The sequence below is a fragment of the Camelus dromedarius genome, chromosome 1, assembly GCF_036321535.1.
Source record: "Camelus dromedarius isolate mCamDro1 chromosome 1, mCamDro1.pat, whole genome shotgun sequence".
Lineage (NCBI taxonomy): Eukaryota > Metazoa > Chordata > Mammalia > Artiodactyla > Camelidae > Camelus > Camelus dromedarius.
The window spans coordinates 83,553,225-83,571,441 of record NC_087436.1 but is presented as its reverse complement, the minus strand read 5'-3'; the positions used below and the strand labels follow the sequence as shown (position 1 = coordinate 83,571,441).

Sequence of the window (18,217 nt, the reverse complement as noted above, 5' to 3'; positions counted from 1 at the left end):
TTGCCAAACAACTGCTCTTCTATTTAGTTTTAATATTGAGGGAAAATTAAGTCTAGATGTTAGCTAAATAGTTGGAAATCTTATTACTTTTTCAGTGTTTTTCTATTGATTTTTTATGTCTGTTCTTATGAAAGATCACATGCAAAAGGAGCCCCTTTATGAAATATATAAAATTATATATTTATACTTTTCATGGTCTCTTGCTGTTTATCTGAGTACTTCTTTTAGATGTATTCTTGGCAAGTATATCTATGAACTATAGTTAGTTCATAGTTCTTAAAAAATTTTCCTTTGGTTTTCATGAGCTTATGAATGCTCTACAGAGAAATACAACTGAACAATTAATTGGTAATCATCAGATTTGGTCAAATTGTACACAATATTAATAAAAGCTAGCTTTTATTTGGTTTTTATTTTGTGTTGAATGTAACTCTTTGCTACATTGTTTTTATGTAATCCTCATAGTGGTATGAATTTATTAAGTATTTATGTTCATAATTGTCCCTGAATTACTTTTTTTAATTGTCCATTATCCTAGCCTCTTGGTTAGTCAGTATCTTGGGAATATCTTAAAGTGTGTTGTCTGACATTATTTATTAGTGGGTTTAAAACTTTGCTAGACTTTTTGGTAAAAATGTTAAAAATAATAATAAAGAAAGTAGGGAGGGAAATAGCTCAGTGGCAGAGCACATACTTAGTGTGCACAAGGTCCTGGGTTCACTCCCCAATACCTCCATTAAAAAATAAATAAGTAAAAATAAACAAATGAAATAAATAAAATGTTTAAAAATGAAGAAGAGAGAGAGAAAGGGTAGAAGAGGAGATCTGGTTGAGGTCATATGACTTAGAAACTTGAGACAAGTTAGATTACGGTTTCAGATAAGATAATCAAGTGTAGATTGTATGGTGGTAAGTTACAGGAACTCAGAGTTGAGAAAGGTTAGTGAGACCTGAGGGCAGTTAGTGAAGTTCTGTGGGCACCTCAGCCTCGAAGGAGGTTGGGATTTGGTTTGCGTGGTGATTGGCCAGTGATGAACAGATGGCATTCTTGGTGAAAGGACAAGCAGGAAGAAAGTCCTAGAGATGAGAGAAAGCTTCCCGTGTGACAGATACAGGTGACCCAAGGGTTCGAAATTTTCCTGCAATTCTGACATGTTTTTGCACATTTTTAGGAAAAGAATATTGGTTATATTCACATTCTTTCTGATCTAAAATAAGAGAGCATGAGGGTATTTCTGGGGTTGGAGGGACCTCAGATATGAGAAGCCAACATACTCATTATTCATTTGGCACTTGTGTTGTCCGTGCTTCCAGAGATAGAGGTTAAAATGTTGTGTTTTTCCTATTTATTTCCCTAATTAAAAAAATTTTAGACCATTCTTTGCCCTACAAAAGAGGATTGCAAAAGAAACTAACAAGCATATATTTTGCTTGTTGGTAGTAAACAACTTTCTGACACTGGTGTTCTTAATTTCACTGGTTCTCCAACATTTTTTCTGCCTTTTTCTATTTCTTCTTTCCTTCACTCCAGGTTGCAGCCTGATAGACTGTCATAATCTCTCATTACATAGAATAATTATCCTAAGGGTAGGCCTGCAAAAGATTTGTACAAGGACTCAGGAGAGGGGTGTAGGCTGTATATGGTTTGAAAGTTCCCCTTAGAAATACCGATATCTACCCTTCACTATGCCCTTTGCTATATAAGAATTTTTATATGCATTTTAAATTCCATGCTTAAGGTTGATATTTTCCTGCAGTGTGATTAATACATTAGAATATTAATAAAGTAGAAGAAATTATCTTCAGTAACGTAGTTGTAAAGGTTTTTAAAATTCTTCTCTTTCATTTTTTAGATCCCCAAATCCAGGAGTGAGGGATCTATTCAGAACCGCAGGGTTCCCCAACCAGAGCTATCTGATGGCGTTCCTCAGGTCAGCCTGCGGATCAGTCGTAGAAAACCCTGCTGGGATGATACAAATTCAGCTGAGGATGCTACTGCTACCAAGTTACTCTCCAGGTTGGCATGTTTCTTTTGTTTACGCATTACGTATTGCATGGTCTAGGCTGATGTGTAGGCTCGCACGTGGAGGTGTGTCCACGTGTACCCACCACTGGGGTCAACAGGATGCAGATTGGGAAAACTATTTACAATTCACTCTAAGTTTTGAAAATTTTATGACTAATAGTTCTTTATCACAGAAGTGTTTCTGGTTTGTTATATTTTATTTTCTGGGTTAAAACAAATTATGTAATCAGCTGGACTGTGCTAGGGTCATAGTTAAAAGTTGGAAGAGTGTTTTTGGATGCCTTTTCATAGTATGTTCAGTGGCCAATATTATCTGCAATTAAAGAGGACATCATAATTGTTACTAGAACCAACTCTAACAAAATTTGAATGTTGCCTTTTAACATTATGTGGTGCATTATACCTGAAACCAAACTTCTTTGGTGTACTTGGAGAAAAAGGCATACAATTTTCTTAAAATAGGGTCTGAGTCTTATTTATTCCTAGCATATGGAATTTTTCCTCTTGAAAATTTTTATCCTCTATTATAACTTAAAACCTACTTCTAAATTAAAAAAAAATACCATTGCAAATATAGGACAGAGAGCTCTAAAGAGTGGAAGGATTTTTAAGACGTTATATAAATAATACAGTTCAAGAGCTTACCACAATGGATTGCCTTATAGAAGAGATGGAGTTTGAGCTGGATTTTAAAAATGAAAATAATTTAAATAGGGAGAAAAAGAAGACAAGGCTCTTGCAGATGGGTCCAGGTAGGAGGCAAAGTAGGTATTTGAGAAACAGCAAACAGGGGTCATGTGAGGAGGAACTGATGGAAGAAACGGCTGGGAAGGTGGAGGGGCCAAACCATCGGGGACCTTGAATGCCAGCCTGAAGTTGTGTTGCATTCAGTCTTGCCTCCATTGAACAGATGTTCAGCCCTTGAGCTGTGGTTCCAAACAGGAAATGCTTTAGGACAGAGGATGCAGCAGTGAACAAAGCCAACCAGGCCCTGATGTTTATGGACCTCACGGTCCAGTGAGGGAGGCAGTGGCAGGACACAAGGAAAAAAAAAAAAAAAGCCTGTGAAGAAGATTATTTCAGCTGTAATAAATGAGGATATTGAGAAACAACAAGTTAACGTAATAGACTGACTTAAAAGACCATTTTAGTTTGTGAAGGTACGGAAGCCTGAATTGAGACAAGAATTGGGGGGAGTCTGGAGGGAGCCTGTGAAGATCAAGGAAAGATCATTTCTGCATAGAAGAACTGAGGTAGGGAAGCTTGGCTTCCTCCCACATGTAAAGAACGGGAAGCCAGAGACAGTTCCAGCTGGGTAGCAGTAAGAGATGGGAACCATGTAATTCGGTACGTTAGGAAAAGTAATCTTCCATCAGCATGCAGGATTGATTAGAAGAGGAGAGCTTGGAGGCCAGTACAGTGGTGGTTCCTTCAGCAGTTACTCATCTTGACTGAGATCTAGTTATGTGACATTGACCCGCTGGGTGCTGGGGATTCAGTGGATGAGAGACTTAAGTCCCACACTTGGGGAGAGACAGAGATTAAAGGAATAAAAATTCAAAAATTATCATTAAGTATACATATTACTAAGTGCCTGTTTTGTACCAGGCATGGTGAAATGAGCTGGTGATAAAATCATACATCAGATTCAAGTTCTCTTCTTAAGACACTTTAAAAACTGTCTGCCGGTTGCTGTGTCAGGACAGAGGAAGGTCACAGACCATGTGGGGAAATGAGAATCTGAGGTTTCAGGAAGAGGGTGACTTTTGAATTAAGGCTGGTAGGATATGTGGAAGTACAGGACAGGGAATTCAGATTAGGGTGCTCCTGGAAGGAAAAAAACCACACGTCCAAGGACGTGCAGGACAATGAGGACAACTTGGAGGAGAAGTGCAAGTGCAGTGGGGAGTTCAGGACATCTGGAGCGGAGAAAAGGAGGAGAGGCTAACGGTGGAGGAAGAGACTAAGAGTAATAGGTCAGATGGTGAAAAACTCTGTGCCAGATTAAGGAGTTTGGCTTTTCTCTTGAAAATGGGGGAAAGTGATTACAGGAATATAAGCAGGAAAATGATATAAACCAACTTGCATTTTATAAGAGATCCTGCGGCAACTCTGCAGAAGGAAAGATTAAAGGGAACAGTAAGAGGTGCTGGGAAACCAGCAAGGAGGCTGTACAGCTGATCCTGTGCAAACTGAGAGCCTCCAGTCACTGAGGACCAGGAGGTGCAGACAGGTCTCTGTGCCTCGAAGGAGAGCGAGAGAATAGGCTGTTGACTTGGTCCAGAAAGGGTTAAGGTTTTTTTGGTTTTGGTTTGTGTGTTTTGCTTCATTGAGGACATTATAGTATTTTAATGAATGGAATGTAGGCAGGTTTGTATGAGTGACGGATACAGTCCAGGGAGAGAAAGCAGCTGATGTTTCAAAACAGGAGATAAAAACAGGGACCTCTAGGAGGGAATCCAAATACTGGGTAGTGACGCCCTGACTAAAGCAGGCTAGGTACCACGTGCACCCATCACATTTGGGTTCATGCAACTGCCCCGCTCCCACATCCACAGTGCACAGTCTTCCCCACGGAGGGTCAGGGTGTGATGGTGGGGTGTGGGGGCCGCGAAACCAGCCTTCGTTCACAAGGAAGCATCCAGGAAAGAATAAGAGGCACAGATAAAAAACCCCACATCTTTGAAAAATTTTCTTCTCTATTTTGAAAAGCAAGGTCCACATACCTGGGTGACCCGTGGCAGGTGGCAAGAACTGGAGTACATGTTATCTTCCCAGATGACTGTGTGAAAAATTAGGCCTTAAGTGAAATGAAGAAGAGAAAATTCCAATGTTATTTATGTCATTATTGTTATTCATCCACTCAGAAAATAAAAGAAAATAAATGTTTCTTTCTTCTAAAGGCAAGGAGAAAAGAGCTTCCTGTTAGGAGAATGAATTTGTGTTTCTGAGGTACAAATCAGGAAGTGAGAGAAGGCACAGCTAACATGGCTCTAGCCTTTGTTTGTTCTTCTGGTCAGCATACCTCCAGTTAAAACAAATGCATATTAGGATTTTAAAACTTCTTTTATACTTTCCAATTTTTTTTTTTTACGTACAGCCTTAAAGAACTGACTCCTTCCCACTGTGCAAGCTTAAAAGTTTAGATAGGATACCATTGGTGTCAAGCCTTGCTACCCACCATTATGCAGAAACTCATTCAACATCTTGTCTCTGTCCATGAGTCTGTAGTGCCTGTGCAGATATTTTTCCTTTTTTTTATATACCTCAATAGATTGTGAAATAAATTGTCAAAAGACAGCTGGAAATAATCAAAATTAATTTAATTAAAAATAAATTTTAAATCCTTTCTATGTCTTTGAAGTAACAGAATAGGTATTATGCCAATTTTTATTTCAAAAATGAGCTTATGAAGCTGTTTCATTTGCAGTAAATGTTGTTGATTAGTTCATAAATTTTAAATAGATTTAAAAAGTGTGACCAACAAGGGATTAATTTCCAAAATATACAAACAGATCATAAGTTCAATATCAAAAAAACAAACAACCCAATGAAAAAATTGGCAGAAGACCTAAATAGACATTTCTCCAAAGAAGACATACAGATGGCCAACAGGCACATGAAAAGATGCTGTATATCAATAATTATTAGAGAAATGCAAATCAAAACTACAGTGAGGTATCACCACACACTCGTCAGACTGGCCATCTTCAAAAGTCCACAAATGATAAATTCTGGAGAGGGTGTGGAGAAAAGGGAAGTCTCTTGCACTGTTGATGGGAATGTAAGCTGTTGCAGCCACTATGGAGAATAGAGTGAAGATTCCTTAAAAAACTGAAAATAGAGTTACCATATGATCCAGCAATCCCACTCCTGGGCATATATCTAGAGAAGACTCTAATTTGAAAAGATACATGCACCCCAGTGTTCATAGCAACACTATTTACAATAGCCAAGAGATGGAAGCAACCTAAATGTCCATTGACAGATTATTGGATGAAGAAGATGGAATATTATTCAGCCGTAAAAAGAATGAAATGATACCATTTGCATCAACATGGATGGACCTGAACTCAGTTTGAAGTTTCTGACGCCTGCCAGCCATCTCCACTCCAGCCTTTACTATAAACTCACTCCACCCAAACAGAACTCATGTTCTCACTTTTCCTCTGAATTTTGCTATGTGTTGCAGTCTCTCAACCACTAGATTCAAACCTTTTATATAATTGGTCACCAAACCTTGTCAGTATTTCCTTTTCAGTTATCTTCAATGTCCCTTTCCCCATTTTCTCCCCCATGATCTCAACTAATTTAGGCTTACATCACCTTGTGGTTAGATAATTACTACATTTTCTGCAGCTCACTAACCTGCTGGATTCATTTTCTTCAAACAAGTTGGTCCTATGCCTCTGTTTTCAACTCCTAACTCTATACAATGTCTTCTATATCTCCCAATACTCTGCTGTGTTGTATATCACTCTTACTAGCAGACATATCAACCTAATCCATCAGATACCACAACCCTTCCCTTGCCCCCTACCCCCATCATCCATCCATAGCCAGCCAATCCCAGAATGCTCTTCAGCAATCTCACTGTCTTTATTTTGCCTCATTACTACCCTCTCCATACCACCTCTGCAAACACAGATGTTTAAACAAATCATACTCCTGCTCAGAACTATTTAGTGGCTTCCATGTGCCCAATGTAGAAGATAATTCTTGCTCAGTCCTCTACCAGTCTTTCCAGCCCTTTCTCCCTCCTCTATGGCTGCCTTTTTCTCATACCTACAGCAACCATATAACCCATACTTTCCATGACTATTTTGGCTTCAGATATAGTCTCTTCAAGATGAGATCTTGTGTCAGATTTTGTCTTGATATTTACTTTAAAAATTATAGAGCAAAATGATAGAGGAGGTCCCTCACTCATATTCCCCCACAGCAGCAGTAACTTGGCAGCCATTTATACACAAAAGTGCCTAAAAAAGAACCAAACAGAAATCCCAGAGCTGAAAAATCCAGCAACGGAACTACAAGCTCTAGAGGGAGTTTCAACAGCAGGCTCAATTATGAAGAAGAAAGAATCAGCAAACTTGAATATTGGTAATTTAAAATTAGCTAGAGGAACAAAAAGAAAGAAGAATGAAAAGAGATGACAAAAGCATGCAGGACCTAGAGGACACCATTAAATGAATGAATGTACACAGCTTAAGAGTCCCCTCAGTAGACAAAAGAGACAAAGGAGGAGAAGGCATATTTAAATGAATAATGGCTGAAAACTTCCTGAATCTTAAAAGGGATATGGACATCCAGGAGCATGAAGCTCAAAGGACCCCAAACAAGATTACTCTGAGTCACATTATACAATTGTCAAAAGTCAAAGGCCAAAAGAGGCTTTTGAAAGCAGTAAGAGAAAAGCAACTCATCACATATAAGGCAACTGCCATAAGGCTATCAGTAGAGTTTTCATCAGCACCCTTGTAGGCCAGTAGCGGGTAGGATGATATATTCAAAGTGTGAAAGAAAAAAACTGCCAACCAAGAGTACTATATCTAGCAAAACTGTCCTTCAGAAATGAGGGGAAGATGAAGACATTTCCAGACAAACAGAACCTCAGGAAATACATCACCACTAGACCTGCCTTACAAGAAAGGTTTAAGGTGTTACTCAAGTTGAAACAAAAGGAAGCTAATTAGCCACATGAAAACATATGAAGTATAAAACTCACTAGTAGAGGTAAATATATAGCCAAATTTAGAATACTCTAATACTGTAATAGTGGTGTGTAAATCACTTTTAATTCTTATATAAAAGTTAAAAGGCAAAAATATTAAAAAAAAACTGTAGCTACAAAAATTTTTTAATGGATATACAATATAAAAATAATATAAAAATGTAAAATGTGATATTAATAGCAGAAAGTGTTGAGAGGGAGAAGTAAAATTGTAAAAATTTTGTATGCAATTAAAATTAAGTCATTATTAGATTAAAATAGACTGGTATAATTATAAGATGTTTTATGTAGACTGCATGGTAACCACAGAAACCTCTAGTAGATACACAAAAGATAAAGAGACAGGGATCAATGTATACTACTACAAGAAAATACCAAAAAATTGTAAAGAGAGATAGGAAGGGAAGAACAAAACTACTGCAAAACATGAAACAGTTAACAAAATGGCAATCACAAGTTATTACCTACCAATAATTACTTTAAATGCAAATTGATTAAATTCTCCAGTCAACAGACACAGTATCCGAATAGATTTTTTTAAAAAACAAGTTTATAACCATATGCTGCTTATAAGAGACTCATTTTAACTTAAGAACACATAGGCTTAAAGAGAAGAAATGGAAAAAATATTTTATGCAAATGTAAACAAAAGAGCAGGAATGGCGCTCTTACATCAGACAAAATAGACTTTCAGTCAAAATCTGTCACAAAACAAAAAGAAGGTCATTATATAATAACAAAGAGGTCAGTTGATCAAGATGATAGACCAGTTATAAATATATGTGTACCTAACATCAAAGCACCTAAATATTAAGCCAGATATTTACAGAACTAAAGGGAGAAACAGACAGCAGTACAACAATTTCAACAATGAATCAATCATCCAGACAGAGAATCAACAAAGGAAGAGCAGACATGTCTAACACTATAGACCTAATGGACCTAATAGACATATCCAGAACATTTTATCCAACAGCAACAGAAAATACTTTCTTCTCAAATGCACACTGAGCATTCTCCAGGATAGATCACATGTTAAGCCACAAAGCAAATCTTACCAAATTTAAGAATATTGAAATTATATTATGTATCTTTTCTGACCACAGTGGTATGAAGTTATGAATCAGTAACAGAAGGAAATCTAGAAAATTCATAAATACATGGAAATTAACATACTCTTGAAAACCAGTAAGTCAAAGAAATCAAGGCATATCAAAGTACCTTGAGACAAATGAAAGTGGAAACACAACATACCAAAACACATGGGAAATGACAAAAGCAGTTCTTAAGGGGAAGTTTATAGTGGTAAATGCCTAAATTAAGAAAACAGAAAGGTATCAGTCTAACTTTCCATCCTTGAGGGACTAGAAAAAACGAAGCTCCAAATTAGCAGAAAGAGGGAAATAATGAGTAGAGCAGAAATAGATGGGGAAAAAAAAACAAACTAGAAAGACAAATATCAAAGATCAATAAAACTGAGTTGGTTTTTTTTTTGAAAAGGCAAAAATGACAAGCCTTTTTGTTAACTGAGGAAAAGAAAGATAGGACTCAAAATTATGAAGGAAAGAGGAGAGAATACCTGACACACAGATACACAAAGGCTTTCAAGAGACTAATATAAATATTTTACCAACGCATTGGATGACTAGAAAAGCTGTATAAATTCCTAGAAACATACACTCTACCATGACTGAATCATGAAGAAACTGAATATCTGAACAGACCAATAACAGGTAAGGAGATTGAAGCAGTAATCAGAAACTTTTCAATGAAGAAAAGGCAAGGACCAGATGATATCTTGGGTGAATTCTGTCAAACATTTAGAAGAATTAATGCCAGTCCTTCGCAAACTCTTCCAAAAACTTAAAGACGAGGGAAGAGTTCCATACTCATTGTATGAGGCCAGTATTACCTTGATACCAAAGCCAGAAAAGGACTTTATAGGCCCATGTCCCTAATAAACATAGATGCAAAAATTTTCAACAGATGTCTAGCAAACCAAATTCAACAGGATATTAAGATGACCATATACCGTGACCAAGTGGGATTTACCCTAAGATGCAAGGATGGTTCAACATAATCAAATCAATCAATATGATGTACCACATTAACTGAATGAAGGATAAAAAACTATATGTTCATCTTAATAGATGCAAAGAAAGGATGTGAGAAAATTGAATATCCTTTCATGAGTAAAAGGTTACAACAAATTAGGTATAGAAGGAATGAACCCCAACTTAATAAAGGCCATATGTAGTAAGCCATAGCTACATATAATCACTGATGAAGGGCTAAACCCTTTTCCTCTGAGATGAGGAATAAGACAAGTGAGCCCATTCTCACTGCTTCTTTTCAATGTAGTACTGGAAGTTCCAGCAGAGCAATGAGGCAAGAAAAAGAAATTAAAGGCATCCAAATTGGAAAGGAAGAGGTAAAATGGTTTCCGTTTTCAGATGCTATGATCTTCTATGTAGAAAACTCTACACTCCACCAAATAAATTTGGAATCAGTTTGACCAAAAATTTGAAAGAGCTGAAAACTATAAGACATTGAAAAAACAAATTAAAGATGACACAACTAAATGGAAAGATAACCTGTGTTCATGGATTGAAAGAATTAATATTGTTAAAATGTTTATACTAGTCAAAGAGATCTACAGATTTGATATAGTTACTATCAAAATTCCAATGGCATTTTTTTGTAGATAGAAAAGTCCTAAAATTCATTTGGAACCACAAAAGACCCCAGATAGCTAAAACAATCTTAAGAAAGAAGAGCGAAGCTGGAGGCATCACACTTCCTGATTTTAAACTGTGTTACAAAGCAATAGTAATCAAAACAGTATGCTTTTGATATGAAAACAGACACATACCAATGGACCAGCATAGAGAGCCCAGAAGTAAACGTAAGCATATACGGTCAACTAATCTTTGACAAGGATGTCAATAATACAGTACATTGGGAAAGGATAGTCTCTTTAGTAAATGATGTTGGGAAAACTGGATATCCACATGCAGAAGAAGGAAACCAGACTCCTTTTATACCACAAGTAAAATTAGCTCAAAATGGATTAAAGACCTAAATGTAAGACATGAAGTTTTAAAACCGTTAGAGGAAAACGTTGAGGAAAAGCTCCTTGACCTTGGTCTTGGCAATGATCTTTATTTATATGACACTAAAGGCACAGGCAATGAAAACAAAAATTAGAAACTGGGCCTACAACAAACTGAAAAGCTCCTACACAACCAAAGAAACCATCAACAAAATGAAAAGGTAAACCATGGAGAAAATACTTGCAACCTATATACCTGATAAGGAGTTAGTTTCCAAACTATGTAAGAAACTCTTACAACTCAGTAGCAAAAAGCAAATAACCCAATTAAATTGGGCAAAGGACTTGAATAGGCATTTTTCAATGAATACATAGGAATGGCAGCCAGTATATGAAAAGGTACTGAACATCACTAATCATCAGGGAAATGCAATTTCAAACCAAAACCACAATGGGATATTACCTCACACCTGTTAGGGATGCCTGTCATCAAAGACTAGAGATAACAAGCATTGGTGAGGATGTGGAGGAAAGGGAACCCTTGGGCATTGATGGTGGGAATGTAAATTGGCATAGCCACTATGGAAAATAGTGTCATGCATCCTCAAAAAAAAAAAAAAAAAGATTCTAAAAATAAGGCCATTATTACCCTGGCCTGTTTGTACGTGTGCATGTATGTGTATCTGAATCACTTTACTATAAAGTAACACAACATTGTAAATCAACTATACTTCAATTAGATAGATGAAAGGAAGGAAGAAGGGAGGGAAGGGAGGGAGGAAGCAAGGAAGCAAGGAAGGAAGCAAGGAAGCAAGGAAGCAAGGAAGGAAGGAAGGAAGGAAAAGAATTACCAGGTGATCTAGCAATCCCACTTCTGAGTTTATATCCAAAGGAAATGAAATCAGTATCTCTAATAGATATATGCACTCCCTTGTTCACTGTAGCATTATTTATAGTAGCCAAGACAAGATATAGAACCACCTAAGTGTCTGACAGTGGATGAATGGATAAATAAAACATGGTATAAATAATATTCCATTGTGTGTATATACATTTCTTGTACGTTTCTTGTGTGTATATACACATACACACACACAAAGGAAATCCTTCCACTTGAGACAACTTGGATGGACCTGGCAGACATTATGCTAAGTGCAATAAGTCAGACACAGAAAGACAGATAATGTGTGATTTCACTTATATGTGAAATGTAAAAAAGTTGAACTCATAAAAGCAGAGAGTAGAACAGTGTTTGCCAGGGATTTGAGGTGTTGAGGAAAAGGAGAGATGTTGGTCGAAGAGTAAAAATTTTCAGTTCCAGGATGAGTAAGTTCTGGGGACCTAATGTTCTGCATGATGACTATAGGTAACAGTACTGTGCTGTATACTTAAATTTTGCTAAGAAAGTTGATCTTAATTGGTCTCACCAGAAAAAAAAAACTGTGCCTGTGAGATGATGGAGGTATTAATTTGCCTGATTATGATAATCATTTTACAATGTATACATGTATCAAATCATCACATTAAATATATATGATTTGTATTTGTCCATTATCCCTCAGTAATGCTGGTAAAGTTATAATAACCCTACATGTAACGTTTTTGTCTGTATCACAGTTTTGTCAGGTAATCCTGTAAAGATTTCCAGATCTGAAAAGTAATGTTGGGCAAAGAAACTATGATTCTGAAAAAGTTATTCATTTCACAGATATTTATTGAGTTAGGTGAATTATCCAACATCACATAGTTAGTTGACAGGCTGAGATTAATATATGTCTTCTGATATTTTACAGTTATTTCTTGCCAATCCTCTACCTTGACTTACTTCACCCTTTCATGTCCTTATACTTCTCTCTTCAACCTGACTGTGAATTCCTGAAGTAGAGGGACTGTGTCTTATGTGGGTTTTGTTGGGTTTTTGGTTTTTTTTTGCATCCATTACAGTACCTAGTAGGCATATACTTAGCTGTTACTGCCATAGTTGTTATTCTTGTGACATTATTACATGTGCTCAATTTGAATTTAGATTCTAGTCTTCATCTCAGCTGACCTAAACCTTTCAGAGGTTGAGGTCTGATTCAAAATAGTAGAACTTTAATGTGTCAATTCTGTTTCTTGTGGTCCTTGGAAAGTGCTTACCCAAGGGATCCCTGTACAGCCTGCCCTTGGAGATGCCACAGAGTCCCCCCAGCTGTGCCCTCTCATCATCCCTACTTAATCTGTACCATCTCCTCACGAGGGCTCTGGCCCAATGTTGCATTTCTATCAGTAATGTGCTGTTTATTCATGTAGGAGAAATCCAATGCTTTATGAGGCTCATAACATCTCTGTGCGACTCCCCACCCTTGTGGCAGAAAGTGTGTGTTGTGATGTTTGCCAAACAACACTTCATGTTTCAGTCACATGTTACAATGGTACATTTCATAAGATTCAGGCTTCCAAAGATATAAATAATGAATCAATGTTCAGCAGTATTAACCATACCCATTGTCCTTCAAGATATCTAATCTATTAACTCTGGCTATTAAATACGACTTTCCTCACTTCTGAAGCCCGGCCAACAACAGAAAGCAGTCATAATTATCCTGTGTTTGTACTTCATAAAGGGCACGCCAGTTACTTCCTGAGCATGTGTTTGTTTCCTATAGTGTTTCACTCTCTGTTGCTTGGGGGAAAGTTTCAGACTTTTTAACTGGCTGGTGAAGCTGAAATGAAGTTAGGATTCTTGGCTACAGGACTTATTAACCATATCATGTACAATATAATTTGAAAAGTGACCCAATATAAATGTGCTGCTGAAGCTGCAAGCTTTCCTGCAGCCACTCCCCTGTAAGGGAAGGAGAGTGTAAAACCGCTTTGGGGAAAGCAGAGAGGTGAGCCTGACCACACCGTTCACCTACGGAGCTGCCATTTTCTGAGCTGTGCCCACTCTCTGGCCTTCATAACGGAGATTCATAGAAAAGAACACTTGAAAAAGTCCCCAAGGTCCCAGACTGGATTAGAAAAAATATCCAACTCTACTTCCACAGATAGTTTTCTAATCTGTTCTTAACCACCAGTAGCTCCCATGATAAATACTCCAAGGTCATCTTAGGTAAATTATTTCCTATAAGCTGAGTAATTATTAAATATACTTTCCTATGTTTGATTTCAATCTCCTTTTATTCCTGTAATTTAAAATGAGAATCTCTGATATTTCTCTAATTATTTTGATTATTAAAAAAACAAATAGTTTACCCATTCACCAAGATCTGCCATTTGGTGCAATTGCTCTATTCAAATTTTGGCATTTCACTGGAATGCAAATTTAATTTTAATTTTTTCTCTAAATTCTTTGGTAATGAGTGGTTGGTGAAAGAGGAGGTAAGTAACGGTAAAGAAACTTCCTATCATGTTTGCAGATCATTTCTAGTGGCATATAAATCACCAGAGTATATCTGGACTGCTGTGGACTTACCTGAATTTATTTTAATAATTCAAAGTCAACAAACTCTTATTGGACACGTTCTTTGTACTGCACGTGTTGCACTGGGCTCTGAGAAGTCCAGGGGAACTAAGGCTTGGTCTCTAATGTTTAGGGGTCTTCCAGTCCATTAAATGAGACAAACTTATGTGTAGTTAACAATCATATAAAATGCAGGAAGTTAAGAGTGGCACATAGATGTTCCATAAAAGCAAAGAGGGCTAATCAATGAGTAAATTTCAAGTCATTCAAGGCCTTTAAAAAATCTGGCTCCTCCTATCTTCCTGGCTTTTTCTTCCACAGGTTTTCATCCTATAACCAGGGTACATTGCAACCACACTGTTCAGATATCCCTCTGTGTCTTCACTGACATGTTCCCATTATCTGGAATGTCCTTGTTCCACTTTGTCAGTGGTCAGTTTTCATCTTCTCTAGGAAGCTCCCACTAACTCTTGTCATTTCAAATAAATGAAATCACAGAATATATATCCTTTTGGGTCTGCTGCCTTTCACTTAGCATATGTTTTGAAGATTCATCCATATCGTATTTCATTCCTTGTTATGACTGAGTAATATTCCATTGTCTATATACATTACATTTTTTTATTGATGGACATTTGGGTTGCTTTTACTTTTGGACTATTATGAATAATGCTACTATGAACATTTATGTACAAGTCTTCCTATAGACATATGTTTTCTGTGCTCTTGAGTATATGCCTAAGGGTGGAATTGCTGGATCATATAGTAACTCTATGTTTAACTTTTTGAAGAACTGATGAACTGTTTATGAAAGCAGCTACTTCATTTTGCATCCCCACCAGCAATGTATGATGTTTCCAGTTTCTCCACATCCTGACCAAGACCTGTTACTGTCTTTTTTATTGTGATCATCCTGCTTGGGTGTAGAATGGTCTCTTATTGTGGTTTTGATTTGTGTTTCCCTAATGACTGATGCTGTTGAGCATCTTTTCATGTGTTTATTAACCATCCATATATCTTCTTTGGAGGAATGTCAATTCAAATCCTTTGTCAATTTTTCAAAATTAGATTATTTGTCATTTTATTATTCAGTTAGAAGAGTTCTTTATATATTCTGGTTACTAACTATCAGATACATGATTTCCAAATATTTTCTCATTCTGTGGGTTGTCTTTTTACTTTTTTGATAATGTCATTTGAAGCACAAAAGTTTTATTTTTATGAAGTCCAATTAATCTGGGTTTTTTGTTTATGACTTTATATCCTATCTAAGAAACCATTGTCTGATCCAGGGTCATGAAGATTTACATCTATGTTTTCTTCTAAGAGCTTTATAGTTTCGCTCTCCTATTTAGGTATTTCATCCATTTTGAGTTAATTTTTATATATGCTGTGAGGTAAAGATCCAACTTAATTCTTTTGCATATGGATATTCACTTGTCCCAGCACCATTTGCTGGAAAGACTATTCTTTTCCCATCGAACTGTCTTTTTGGTTGCCTCATCAAACATCTGAGTTTGATTTTAGAAAAAAACCCAAAGCTAAGCATCTTAGCTGTTCTCTCATCACCTTTGTTTTCTAAAAACAGGAACTTCAGTTTAGTAGAGAAATAAGCATGGCTTAGATTTATAAAATATGACAGCACAATGCAAAGATTTTATCCAGTTTCACACAGCAGTCAGGGAAGACCGCTGTCATCCTCCTGCTTCCCAAAGCTACCAGAACATCCATGCTGGACCCTTACACTCCTCTGCCTTCTCTCCTGTCACAGTGGGTGGTCTGGGCTTGTAACTCTCTGGGGTCAGCACTCGTGCTTGTCCTCTGAACCCCATTCTCTCATACTCACTCAAGGACTAAGTTAAGATAATCACTTCCTTCCTCTATAACATCAATTTCGCCCTTCAAGATTCTTCCCATCAGCATAGAAGCACTTTATAATAGCTCTCAACATTTTTTAATCCCTCCCGAAAAACAGTATCCCTCGTCTCTTTAGAGCACACCTCTGCTAAAGGATCATACGTACTTAATGTCTTCATAGCCTTTCCTCCCATTCTTTCTTCAACCCACACACTGCTAAAATTGTTTTTGACAAGGATACCAACAGTCTCCATCTTGCCAGATCCAAAGGTCAGTCCCATCTTACTCCATCAGCAGCATTTGACCAACTAATGATGCCACTTTGAAGCACTCTCTTCACTTTGTTTCTGTAGTACCACACTCTCCTACTTTCGTTCTCGTCTTATTGGACACCATTTATTAGTCCTGTTTGTAAAATTTGTCTTTTCCAGAACTCTCAAGGTTGGAGCACCACCAGGCTCAGTCCTATGACCTCTTCTCAAGCTGTGGTCAATCTTGGGTGCTTTCATCCAGGCCCACATTTTTGAATACCATTTTATTCCTGTGACCTCCAAAATCATACCTTCAGCTCCAACCTCTCCTTTGCACTGCAAATTGTTATATCTTCCTGGCAGGACAAGCTATTTAACTTTGGGGTGGCCCACCAATGCAAAGTGAAAATGTGGAGCCCTCTGTTAAAAACTATTGAGAATTTCAAGATGGCAACAGCAGAGCATTAAACCAAATATGGGGCTTTCTGAGTGTAGGCTCTGTGGAACTACACATTTCATATGACCCCGAGGCCAGCCCTGCCTATTGGCTCCCTGACAAGTACACCTGGATATTTAATGAGCATGTCATACTCAATGTATATAAAACAGAACCCCTAATTTACACTCCTGTCTAAAAAAAGACAATCCTATTTCTACCCAGGTTTTCCCCCATCTCAATAATTTGTACCATTCACCCAGTTACTCATGCCAAGAATCTGTGATTTTTCTACTTTTTCAACCAATCCATCAACAAGTCCTTTGGGCTCTACCTTCAAAATATATGCTCAAACATCTGGAATCTAAACTTTCACAGTCTTGAATTATCATTTCACAGGTAATTTTTCATTAAAAAGAAAAAAGGTTTTTTTTTACAATGGAGAAACCTAGAAATCACTACTTAAACCAAATGATTAAACTTATCATCATGGATAAAAATATGATAAGCATAAAATTTTTTTGAGGATTAGAAATGACCCAGAAATATGTTTCTGATTATTAAATGAAAATGTTGTAAAATAGTACACACTGCATAATCCTGTGTTTTTTATTGTGGTAAAATGTACTTAACAGAAGATTTACCATTTCAGTCATTTTTAAGTATATGGTTCAGTGACATTAAGTACCTTCATATTGTACCATCTTTGTATATAATTATATACATTATATATAAATAGAAAAAATGGAAGAATATATAATCATACTGATAGTAACACTAGTTTTGTAAGTGATGGGATCGTGTTTGACTTTTACATTCTTCTTTGTATTTTCTAGATTTTCTATGTGAGCGTAGATTGTATAATTTGTAATAAGAAAAAGCTTTTTGTTGTCTTTTAAATAAAGGATGACAAATGCTTCAAGGAAGACGCAGTAATTGTCAGATTTAGAGAAATCACGTCGAGTGGTAACTGAACTGCTTTCGGACTTGACAATTATGGCTTTACTCATTCAAGAGGATAAAATCCCCTGAATGGGAAATCAGAAAGGGCAGCATATGAGAAGCCCAGAGAGACTAAGTTTTGCCTGGGTGAGTGGGAATGGGGTCAGGAGGGGGAGATCTCTGCTAGGAGAAATGCCTGAACAGAAAAAAACGGGGAAAGTAGAGCACAACAGTGGGCAGGCGCAGTTCAGCCTGCCTGGAGCCCCAGTGCATGTGAAGGAGAGAGCAATAATGTGTGTGGATATGGAGGAGTAGAAGGGCCCTGCTGTGTGTGTGTAGAGAATTTGGACTTTACTTTGTCAAGCTCTGAAGAGCAACCAGAGCTTTTTGACAAAGCAGTGTTTGGGGAAGATCTGTTCCGTACCATCTGGACTTACGGTAGGAAAGACCAAACTCAGTAAAACCTATTATGAG

At 37.1% G+C, this 18,217-nt stretch overlaps 1 protein-coding gene across 4 annotated transcripts in view; it reads left to right on the top strand.

Annotated features, from left to right (window-relative positions):
* FAM13A (family with sequence similarity 13 member A) overlaps positions 1–18,217 on the top strand; it is a 285,708-nt gene that overhangs the window by 169,242 nt on the left and 98,249 nt on the right. For all 4 annotated transcript variants that reach the window (XM_064486374.1, XM_031433856.2, XM_064486371.1 and 1 more), the window contains exon 7: positions 1,854–2,017. In XM_064486374.1, coding sequence (XP_064342444.1) covers positions 1,854–2,017 — 164 coding nt within the window. The remainder of the gene's footprint in view (positions 1–1,853; positions 2,018–18,217) is intronic.